The sequence below is a fragment of the Xyrauchen texanus genome, chromosome 5 (genome assembly GCF_025860055.1).
Source record: "Xyrauchen texanus isolate HMW12.3.18 chromosome 5, RBS_HiC_50CHRs, whole genome shotgun sequence".
In the NCBI taxonomy this organism is placed as follows: domain Eukaryota; kingdom Metazoa; phylum Chordata; class Actinopteri; order Cypriniformes; family Catostomidae; genus Xyrauchen; species Xyrauchen texanus.
Window position 1 is genome coordinate 50,617,055 of NC_068280.1, and position 12,515 is coordinate 50,629,569.

Below are 12,515 nucleotides of genomic sequence, written 5' to 3' on the forward strand. Positions count from 1 at the left end.
CCCATTTATGCCCCATTATGTCCCATGTAAACGATATATATTAATATTTTCTTTATATTTATTGTAGGGTGAAATATGACCTGTACCCAGGCAGCTTTCAAAGCATAAAAGTATGCTTGTACCAACATCACTTAAAAACAAGAATATGCATTTTAAAACAGCTTCCATACCAAAAATATTATCTATCCCTCAACCCAAAACTCTCACATAAAATAATACTTTCAGTGGAAGTAGAAAACACATCCTTACTAATGTATTGCGGAGCTCAGATTACATTTACCAACTGCTGGGAAGTATTCTGAGCTTTAGTTGTTCTTACTGCAAATTAGTCATCTCAAATATTAGTGTAGAAGTATTGAATTTACCAAGGACTGTGCAAAAGGGAAAGAAATATCATTTTATAGACAAAGACAATCATTGTGAAATCACACACATATATCACTAATGACATATTTGACGTTTTGCTGCAGGCTATTTGGCTTGAAGGTTTCAAAATACTTCAACTTTACATCCAAAGTGAGAAACAACATGAATGAGGTCCCTGGGTTCATGTTTTAGGCCACCTCTATTGAAATCATCTCATACATGATATTGTTGTACTATTAAACTATAGTAAAACAAGGGATAATGCACAAGTTATTATTATTATTATTTTTAAGCTTTTTTAGTTTCATTCAGAACTCTCTCATCAAACATCCTCAAACCCTAAATATGTGTAATTATTCCTTAATCCTTTGACTGATTTTTCTCTTTGTATCAAATAGAATGGGATCAGCTTTTGATTCAGTTTCATTCATAATATAATGAATCAAAAATGAATGCTTGAGAAATTACGTATGGTTGTAAAATAACTGTTCTTGATTGACTTGGTTGAATAAAATAAGTGGAACAACCACAGCTGAAATGTGGATTAATTTATGTATTTTGTATATTTATTTCCGATTACCCTAATTGCATAACTTTGTGATGAAGGTAAAGTAACACTATACAATAAGGCTCTATACATAAACATTATTTAAAGCTGTAAAATGTTTTGTACGTTATTAGATCATAATACCCAAGATATTATTAAATCATAATGTTAATTTGTAAATATACTAGTCAGTTCATGTTTGTTCATAATGTGTTAACCCTTTAAGCTCTGTGGGTGCTTTTAACGATTTCCTGCTTCAGCAGCATACCCAAAATTAAAGACTTATAACTTGACAAACAAAAAAGTTTTAAGTGTTTGATATAATTTTAAAGAAAACATTTTAAAAATGTTATTGGTACATATTATGATAAATTCTGAGACTCTCAACCTAAGAAAACATTTGAACCAAAAAGTAACTTTTTTTCTTAATTTTCTGATTTCTGAAGGTGTAAATAAGGTGGCTCAGAAAAACTGTTTTTGTTTTGTTCCCAATCATGTCAACTGTAACTCATTAAAATTTTGTGTTGATATGACAAAGCAATCAAAAGTTATAGTATAACAAAAATAATTTATACTAGTGACCAAAAACATCTCAGAGTGTCCAAAAGTCTCTCCAAAGTAAACATAATAATTGTACATAAGAACTAATTACACACATGCAAACACAACAATGACTAAAGGTTTGCATAGCATAGAGAGATGCTTTTCAATTACCGGTAGTTTCATTCTGTGCCATTTGAGTCATCATTAAGTCTGTGTCATGAACTTGGCGCCAACTCCTAGTGGCCATATGCAATTAGAGTGATTGATCACATGACTCTCTGCCCAAATATGGAGGACTATCACCATTGGTTGGAACAATCTGAACCCAATATAATTGGTTTACTGTTCTATGACGCCACAGCATTTACGATGACATCATCAGATCAAGAACATGTTTGTAGCCAGATAGCAAGATGCCAGATAGTCAGATGACGTGTGCACATTGTGCTTCATGTGTTTTATTTAATGATCTCTGCATCTGATTACTTAATGTGTGGGCTCATTTTAAAGAAAATCACCTCATCTAAGTAATGGTATGTGATATTATTTGTTCTGTTTATGTTTCATAAAGTTATAAACATAAACGCGGCATGCATCTGTGAGTAAAACAAATGTGCTAGTTGTGTTCTACTATTTGAGAACTTTCCAACAGCATATGACACATGGCTTTATGATCAGTTTGATGTTTTTGCTGATTACAATAATATGTACCGTATACATTTGTATAAATAAATTATCAAATCGGAACACTTCTGATTTGCCTGCAAATTTCAAAGCACTTGTTTTGGACATAATGCTACATGCTAATGCTATTGTATACAAACTTATTATAAAAGTGTTACCTAAGATTGTATGCATACAAAATGACAAATAACACATATTTCATATAAAATGTTTATTTGCACCCCTTCATTACTTGTCTGTATATAAGAGAGAGTAACAAAATCCAAATATGCAATCCATTCAGTACTTTTCTTAAAAAAAAAAAAAGGAAAAACTGTAAGGCATGTCTGCTTGCATGACATAAACGTTGTATTAAAACTTCACCTATAGGAGCTCAAAGCAGCGTGCTTCAGTAGAAACAACTTCACTTCCAAACCACAATCTCATCAAAGTGTTCCAAGCATGTATTTAACATGGCTTGCACTTGTTTACATGTAAACTTTTTTTTCTTCTTTTTTTTTTGTCACTCATAGCGATAAACAATCTAAATGTGGAACTCAGTTTCAAAGTGCAATGTGGAAAGAAAAATTATATAAGTAGAAACTTTTTTTATCGTTCAGTTTCTATGAAATATAAAATGAAAATAAAATAAAAATGTCCATTTGATGGATGGACATACTGTATCTTAGTTTTTACATCCTCCAATAATATCGGTGATACATTTTGAAACGCTATCATCCTCGCACAAAAGAGAAAGCCATACATTCAGACCACAAATAGAAACACGCAAGCTATTAAGTTTTACATGACATGCTCTTTTCAATAACACCATATCTTTGAATTCTGACAGGAAAGCACAATAAAGGAGGGGAAAAAAGAGAAAAATAGAAAGAAAGAAAAATTAACATGGCCCTATATTACGACCAGCCCTTTTGGGACCCTCGACTACTTTTGAGGGTTCCTCACTTTCGTCGTCTTCTTTTTTTTTTTTAAGTAAAGTTGGCATGTCATTCAAAGAGCACTCTGGAATTCTCTGTTCTTGTAAATCTTTCCATCTATATTTCCTTAGCTTTCTTTCTAACTTAGCGTCAACATGAAATTACATTCACAACCCATTTTCAGAAGCAAAAGCTCGACTATATATATATATATATTTTTTTTTTCTTCAGATAATTTGTATTGAATTAAAAATTTCGCAATCTATTCGCAAATAGATTTATCCGAGAAGCAAAATTTTGTAAGATAATACCAATTTTAAGACAATATACTGTATGTTGAATTATGATGATTTTTCTAACCAAAGTTTGGTTTGAAATGACTTTTGACTAAGATTAATACACTGGAAAGAAAAAGTATGTGAACCCTTTGAAATTAGCTGGTCTTCTGCATTAATTGGTCATAAAATGTGATCTCATCTTCATCAAAGTCACAAGTATAGACAAACACAATGTGCTTAAGATAACAAAACATATAAACAATTATAATCTTACATGTCTTTATTGAACACACCCTATTAAACATTCACAGTGCTGCGGAAAATGTTAATGCTAATTAAAGCCATGAGTTGTCAAACATGGCATCCAATTAATGAAATGAGATTGTAGGTGTGGGTTAGAGATAATTTGACTTATAAAAAGCACTCAAATATTTTCAGTTTGCTATCCACAAGAAGTATCTGCTGACGTGGACCATGCCTAGCTAAAAGAGATCTCAGAAGACCTACGATCAAGAATTGTTGCTTTTTATGAAGCTGGAAAGGATTTCAAAGTTATCTCAAAGATCATAGATATTCGTCTGTTCACATTTAGACAAATTGTCTATAAATGGAGATGATTTATTACTATGGGTACTCTCCCTAGAAGTGGCCGTCAACTAGACGTTGACTCAAAGGGCACACCACAGAATGCTCAGTGAGGTAAAAAGTAAACCTAGAGTGACAGATAAAGACTTGAAGGAATCACTGGAACTGGTTAACAACTCTGTTCATGAATCTACTTTACAGAAAACATCAAACAGGCATGGTGTTCATGGCAGGACATCATGAATGAATTTGCAGCTTTCCAACAAGTTTGCTGAAGTTTGCAAAGACCACTTTGATGCTCCACAATGCTACTGGGAAAATGTTTTGTGGATTGATGAAACTATCCCAAGTTTATTAAGATATACTACAGGATAATGTCAGGGTGGCTGTGACAATGACCCTAAACATCAAAGTATATCCACTACAAAATGGCTTAAAAAAAAAGAAAATCCACCAATTGGAGTGACCCAGTCAGAGCCCAGATCTTAAGAGAGCTGTTCACACCACACATCCTAAGAATATGACTTAGCTTAAAACAGTTTTGTAAGATGAAATGGTCCAAAAGTCCTTCTGAACGTTTTGCAGGTCTGGTCCGCCTCTACCGGAAATGCTTGATTGAGGTTATTGCTGCCAAAGGAGGATCGACCAGTTATTAAATCCAAGGGTTCACTTACTTTTTCCATGGCACTGCGAATGTTTAATGTGATTTGTTCTGTAAAGATATGAACGATTATAATTGTTTGTGTGTGTTGTTATCTTAAACACATTGTGTTTGTCTATACTTGTGACTTTGATGAAGATGAGATCACATTGTATGACCAATCAATGCAGAAGACCAGCTTATTCCAAAGGGTTCACATACTTTTTCTTGCCTCTGAAAGTGTTAAAAAAGCATTTCTCATTGTTAACTACTGTAGTTAACTAATAGTAATGATTAAAACCTTATTGTAAAGCACTACCAATGATTAGTGAGAAACAATACTTGATTTTATCAAGTAGGAACTGGATTGTGAAAAGTGGGTTGAATGTCACCTGAATGTGAGTTTGCGGTTGTTTGCGGAGGACTTCTTTTTTGTTTTGTGCACTGATGAATCCTAATAATGTATATTAAGAAAATCATTACAATAGATTTTGATTTCATGTTGACTTCAAGACACATTTAGAAGTACGTTCAACCTTGTCCTCTATTGGCTTACTGGATTACTTATTTCCAAAAACTCTGAGGTGCTTTTTAAACCTCTGCCAGATTCCACATTTCATTTACAAAGCTATATATGTGTCTATATAGTGTTTTCACATCACTGAAGCTTTCCGCCTTCAAAGTTTACCATGAACAGAAAACAGAGGATTTTAGCGTTGACGCACTTGAATGATGAAACGAGTTTTTAAGCAAGCAGGTTTCAATGTAAAGCACACAGGCTCTGGTGAATGCATGGCGTCCTTCGTATAAACGAAGAGTTGTTTGGAGAGGTTTTTTTAAAACAATATTCAAACATGCCCACATTCATAACGGGAAGTCAGGGCCATTAAATTGGCAATTCCATTCGTTTGTGCACTGTACAAATTTGATCTGAAATTCACTGGATTAGCAACAATTAAAACTACAGACACAAATGTGTCAGTACAACCAAGAGAGTGACCTTATAACATCCATTACAGCTCCCACAATCATTGGCCGTCATTCATACAATACTAGCAAAACAAATTTCTGTGCATCGTTCATAAAACCATTCGTATGTTTATTTTTGCATTCACATGGCAACAAATAATTTCTTAATTATGTCCAAACATAAACCAAAACAAAACTCTTTAAACATGAAGAAAATCAAAAACATGCTTAAAACATTTTTTTTACCAATGTGCTAAGAAATGTAAACGTATAATCAAGATATTCTAAGATTTTTTGAAAACATGATTTCTCTGAAAAATGTAACTTTTAAAGAATATTTTCTTTGAAGTTGTGTGTGTGTATATATATATATATATATATATTTAATTTGTTTTCTAGAAAAAAGACAAAAATACGGATTAAGAATTATTTTTGCAGTGCAATTAAATGCGACAGTTTTCATAAGAATGTTTTTTTTTTTGACAAAAAATAAACTATAACTCCAAAATAAGTCAATTTCACTAAAGAATTATATATATATATAAAATCACAGAAATTCTTTCTGCACGTGTTCATGAATGAAGCCCATTGATTCACAATATAAATGTGTAATTGTGAAAGTCAACCAGAAAAAAGCCAACGGTGAGATAATTAAAAAGAAATGTTGATATGCAAATAAAGGGTTGTAAATAGATAATTGAGTACAATACAAAAATGCATAAATAAGAGTAAAGACACTTTCAACTAAATTTAGTTCTATTTTTGCTATTTTAACTTTAAATCGGCGCTTCCGTCCAGGGATCTGATGCGGTTGGGCTGTTGAAAATGGACGAACTCTGACGTGACGTTCGTTCTTCTGTCGTAAATAAGCGTCGCTTTTGAACTCTCGCGTGAACTCGCTGGCCCGCTTCACGCTTCTCGTCAATTGCGGTCAGGTAGCGCTTTTTAAAAGTTACAAACGTTTGTAATTGTCTTTTTATTTTTTTACACAGACATATTGATTTGCTACAGAAGACATTCATTGATCGACTGGAGTCGTGTTGATTACTTTTATGCTGACTAAATGAGACATTTGACCGTCAAATTGCTGGCACACATGTGCTTCCATTATAGGACCTGACAGAGCTCTATCATCTTCTAACAATCTTCATTTACATTCTGCTGAAAACAGTCATACACGTCTGGGATGGCATCAGGATGAGTGAATAATGAGACAATTTTAGGGTTTAGAATTTGAGTGAAATATTCCTTTAAGGGAATTGTTTCATTCTTAAGGGAAATAACATGTAACAAACTTTTCCTCAATATATTTTTGAATAATTTCAAACTTATCAGGTGCAATTTTTTAAACGCGAGTACCTGTGAAGCCAGCCTTAAAATTGCAATTTAAAATAAAAATAATATATATTTCAAAAATAAAATGAATGCTTGTAATGAAAAGGCCCAAAGCATCATTCTCTGCAAGAGCTATTTTATTATATATAAGCATTTTTGAATAAAAGTTGCTAACTGGTAAAGCCAAAATATAATATTATATTAGAAATATAAATAATTTTTCTGTCTCTGTAAGAAAACATTTGATAACTAAAATCTTTATATTAAGATAAGGATCATTTAATTTGAATCATGTCGGAGTAACCCTCAGGGACTTTCTATCAGACTCGCTTCAAGCTCTCAGTCCTATAAAAGAAATTCAAATTACTATCGGTTTTAATTAACATAAAAAGTCACCTTTTTAACACAAAAAAACAAGATTGAAAGAAACGGTGCATTAAAATTGAGTGAAAATCACAGTTAAATCATTTACTAATGGCCTTCCCATGCATTCTCACAGTGGTGCATAAACAAGTTTGATTTGTGTTTTTGTTTACTTCTGTTTTTTGTTTTGTTTTTTATTATAAGATGAATTCAGGCGTGGAAAGAAAAAAAAAAGAAAAGAAAAGCCCACCAGAGATCATTGTGTTTCTCTAATTTTATACAGAATAAAAGAAAAAACAAAAATATATATTTTCATATTCCCATTCTTTTCCGAAACGACCATGATGAAAGTGGTCCCGTTCCCACGGAAACCACCTTTCATCCTGAAACTTTGTTTGTCTTTTAAAACTGATGTGTGTCGTTTCTGTGCCAATAGTGTCACCAAACGGAATTGCAAAAATAATGACTGTTTCCCATTGGTTGGCTAAAAAGATAGTCCCGCCCCATCTCATGCCATTGGCTGAACCAATGTTGCTGCGTCAGGCAGGTCGGTATGCTCAAACAAACAGAGCAATATTTTTATAGTGTTGCACGTTTTGTGGAAATTAACCTACAAACGGCTTACTTTTATTTGACATGTCGAAAATGTATCCGTCCCTCCTTTTCATTAAAAAAGCTCAAATTTAGGTTGCAGTGTGGCACCTACAATGGAAGTGGATGAGGCCAATTTTTGGAGGGCTTAAAGGCAGAAATGTGAAACTTTATTTATAAAAGCACTTACATTAATTTGTCTGGTAAATCTTGTGTATTATTTGAGCTGTAAAGTTGTTATAAGTGTCGTTTTAGGGTTTTCGACGTTACGTCATCATGGCAAAACAGTTGTAAAATCGGATATAACTACACAGTAATGTTTAGTATGAGATTTTAACACATATTGTTTTTGTCTTGTGGCTTGTATACTTCTAAAACAGTGAGTATTTTAACATTTACAGATTTACCCCATTGACTTCCATTATAAATGCCTCACTGTAACCCAGATTAAAAAAAATGAAAGAAAAGAAGGGCCGTTTTGCAAATGATTTTTGTGATATCTGTCAACATTATGCCACAAATGCTGTCGATTGAACTAAATCCGGAATATTCCTTTAAACTGGGATACGATAAGAATTGTACCATTGTAAAAATAACATACTTTAGCTTTAATTTCCAAAAGAGAAGCTGCTTTGTGATTGCACCAAGCATTCTTTGGAACAAGCAGGATGCAAAAGTTTGCGTTCACTTCTTTACTAAACTCTCTCTCTCTCTTTCTCTCTCTCTCTCACTCCTTATATCTAGCTAGCTTGTTCTCCTTTTCTTTTTTTTACAAGGGCTTTTTCTCCTTTTTTTGGAAAACGTCCAGCTCTGTTAAGGAAAGGCTAACAGTGCATTGTGAACGACGCTGCATTTGTCTTAAATGTCCTTGTGGCGGTTTGCCCCCTCCTGCCATTATCTCCATTGCAACAACAGCGTCGTGAGCGTGATTACAGCAAATAGTAACGGCAACGATGGGCTTTGCTGATGGGCTGTGTTCGCTGCTGGTTGTGGGTCGCTTATGTCAGCTTCCACCATCGGAGGTTCTGTGTGCACCACTTCAGGCTCTGTCGTAAAGCCACTTCCACTGCCCGAACCGCTCTCCTCATCACCTGATGTAAAGAAACATGCAGAGAGGAGAAATCTTCAGAAACAACATGCAAGTGATCGTCAATTCCAATTTTTACTGCAGTTGAATAATGCAGATTTACTGGATGATAAAATGATGATGGATATGATACAAGACAGACATTTTCAATAAATACATAACAAAAAAAATACTTAAATAAATAATTAGGAACTACCGAACTACTTCCTTTTCCGTACTCACCGATACCTGTCTTTGTTTTGTTTTTTCTGAATTCCATATCAACTGTTTTTCAACTTTATCATCAAAATGGTGTCTAAATAAATTTTTTATTAAAACTTGAATCAAATGAAAATAGAACAAATGATTTTCAAAATAACATTGTATTTTTTTTTAATCAAATAAAGTGTTTTTTACAGAATCTCACAACACAATCAATATTTTTTGTCAAATATAGTAGTATTACAGTGAATATTTCATAAATATACAGTAGTGATCTATTTCTGTAAATTTTTTACACTTAAATTGAGCTTTTATTTTGAAGCTCTTTCTGTTTCCGTTTTTTTTATTGTAGCTTATCACTTTCAGAAAAGCAGGTCGATACGTGAATCACTTATCGCATAAGGCTGCAAATCAATGAAATAAATATGTAGTCTGTATGTGCTGCACGCTATAAAGTGAATTAGCGCTCTGCTCGCTGTCATCTGCTGCAAAAAGAGTGCACGATAATCATGATGGTGTTTTCCGTGTATGAGCCAAGGAGCTCTAAAAGGTACGAGACACTGGCTCCACACATTCACTTTGAAGCGTGCAGCCAGGGCCGCCGCTGGCCAAATTGATGCCCTATGCAGAGTTCCAGAGTTCCTTAACTGCTTTCGGGTCCTTGAATAACATATAACGTGTGAGTACGGGCAGCCGGTGGACTTTCTGGTGTCCTCCTAGGATAAGATGGTGCCCCCCTATGGAGTTGGTGCCCTACGCAGACTGCGTAGTCTGCTTATTGAGAGCGGCGGTACTGTGTGCAGCACATGCAAACTATATATTTATCTCATTAAATCACAGCCTTTGTGGTTTAATAGTCACACTAGGACATAGAAGTGATTGTAAGTGAAGTGGAGTGGTGGTGGCGTAGTGGGCTAAAGTGCTGAGCTGGTAATCAGAAGGTCACTGGTTCGATCCCCACAGCCACCACCATTGTGTCCTTACCTCCAGGTTGCTCTGGGGGGATTGATCCTGTAATAAGTGCACTGTAAGTCGCTTTTGGATAAAAGCGTCTGCTAAATGTAAATGTAAAATGTAATTTGTGTGCCAAGTGTTTACGGAAATGACATTGGTAAGTCAGTAATTGTCAATTGCTGACAATTGACATAGCAAAGTAGAAACTTGTATTTATATCCAATTAATTTAATGCATAGTCACAGATGTACATATATCAGATATTAAAAAACGTTTTCTTCAAACGTGGATCATCCAACTTGGTCTTACGACAAGTCGTATTAATTAGTACGAAATGGCATGCAGAAGTGTCTTCTAGATAAAAAATACATTTTCCAAAAAAGTATCAACTAGTTCAAATAATAAGAATTGTATATGTAATATTTATATCAATTTCATAATTGCTTATTTATTAGATTTGTATTAATTGGTTCATTACTGAGTCTCACAAATAGTGTTACTGTACAACGACCAACTCAAATCCCCACAAACATGAATGTCACCCGAGGACAAGTGTATTCCTGGACCAACTACTGCACCTTCATTTCGGACACGACCCTCCATTATCATAATTCAGTTTTCTGTTGGTGTCAGTTGCGACCGAAATTCCCCACTCTCATATTAACAGGCATGAGATCTTGTTTCCCTGACACTGACAGAGGGTTTAGATGGTGTGTGATGCTTTTTTGACGTCACTCTATGATTAATGGAGCTGTATGAGAGACACGCTGGCCTCCTTACGGGCAAGAAAAATGCCCGAAATATTATGCATTAGATAAAGGTGTAAATGCTGATATGAGTTTGGGCTTGTTTTGAACTGTGCAATTGAACCTATTTTCATCTGCGCAGAATTATTTTAAGTAAAAACCAGTTTAAGTAGGTCAACCTTAAATCAAATGTCTATTACAAACAGCGTGTTGTGTTGTCTGATATGCAAATGTACCTATGCACTCACAGAGGTGAACTTGTTGACTTTTCAACATTGCTAAAAAGGTACACACTCAAGCATGTAGATATATACATATATACACAGTACTCTGCAAAAGGCACATAAGATGTTTCACAAAAGCATATGTCTTAAGATGGTTATTTCTATCCTCAGCTTTAGTGTGTCAATAGGAAAGGACTCCCAAAAGGACTCCCAAACATTACTTTTGTAAATAGAATAGATTGGGATAGAAGAACAGGGAGCCCTCCAACAGATGTCATGGCCCCCACAGAGCCCCCCACTGATCGAGTCAGTCTGAGATCACATAAAGAGACAGAAGCAATTGAGACAGCCGAAATAGATAGAAGAACTGTGGTGAATTCTCCAAGAAGCTTGGGACATCCTATCTGCCAACAACCAAGAGAAACTGTGTGCAGGTGTATCTTGGAGAATATGGGCTGTTTTAAAGGCAAAGGTGGTCACACTGAATATTCATGTAGCTTTTTATGTTTACTGGACTTTGTATGACATTAATTGATCAATGAAAACTATTTATGTCATTATTTTTGAAGACATCCTCACTATGCAACATTTTGTGCCTAAAAGTGCCTATTGAGATCACGATTATTTAACACGATTACTCATTGACTTTGGAAACATCATGCATTTATTGAACTTAAAAAATATATATTCTGCATTATAGATCTAAAGTAAATGTACGTTGTTTTAAAGGAGTTTTAGATATTATTTTGGAAAAACAAGCAAAAAAAGACTAATCAAAAACGTATTTTGTTCCAGTGTATAATGGGCGAAGACTACACTATCTCACTTCGATCCATCTTTAACTTACGGAGTGGATTGACTGTACGGAGAATAAAGACTTCGCTTGAACCAGGCATGCAAGAGATACGGGCAAGCTGCTGTAAATGTGCATCTACTGTCGTCTGAACCAGTTTCAAAAGCGGAACCGTGAAAGAGAGACCCTGCGTGTGCATGTGATAGAGACTGAAGGATGTGTCCATTCAGCGAGCTGCAGACAGGTACTGTAGACAGGTACTGTAGACAGGTACTAGACTGAACAACAGCCAGAGAAAATAATAATTTTGAGATTTTAAACTTCAGCAAAATAAAATTCAGCATTCAATATGTTTTATATCTGTATATATAGTGTCTAATAACACATTGTCAATGTACAGTTCACTTAAGTTTCTCTTGCCAATAAAGTTCGATATGAACTGAATCTGCCCATTTGATCTTATTATTAAACATAGTCCGCTGGAAAATGCCACGTCCATTGATTTTATGGCACGTGTATGTATCCTTGTATCAAAGATTAATACCTGTAAAATTCTGTCTTACTAACTCTATCTGCAAAAAATAAATAAACAGAAATATGATATATATATTATATTATATCTAATATATTTATGATGATTTTTTTATGATTGTTGTAATGTATCATGTACCATAATTTAATTGTGATTAATC

The 12,515-nt window shown here is 34.3% G+C and overlaps 1 protein-coding gene across 2 annotated transcripts in view; it reads right to left on the reverse strand.

Moving 5' to 3' along the window:
• Window positions 1-2,336: 2,336 nt before the first annotated feature.
• Window positions 2,337-12,515, reverse strand: part of gpc6a (glypican 6a) — a 253,197-nt gene continuing 243,018 nt past the window's right edge. For both annotated transcript variants that reach the window (XM_052127091.1, XM_052127090.1), the window contains one exon: window positions 2,337-8,909. In XM_052127091.1, the coding sequence (XP_051983051.1) occupies window positions 8,713-8,909 (197 nt within the window). In that variant the 3' untranslated portion in view covers window positions 2,337-8,712. The remainder of the gene's footprint in view (window positions 8,910-12,515) is intronic.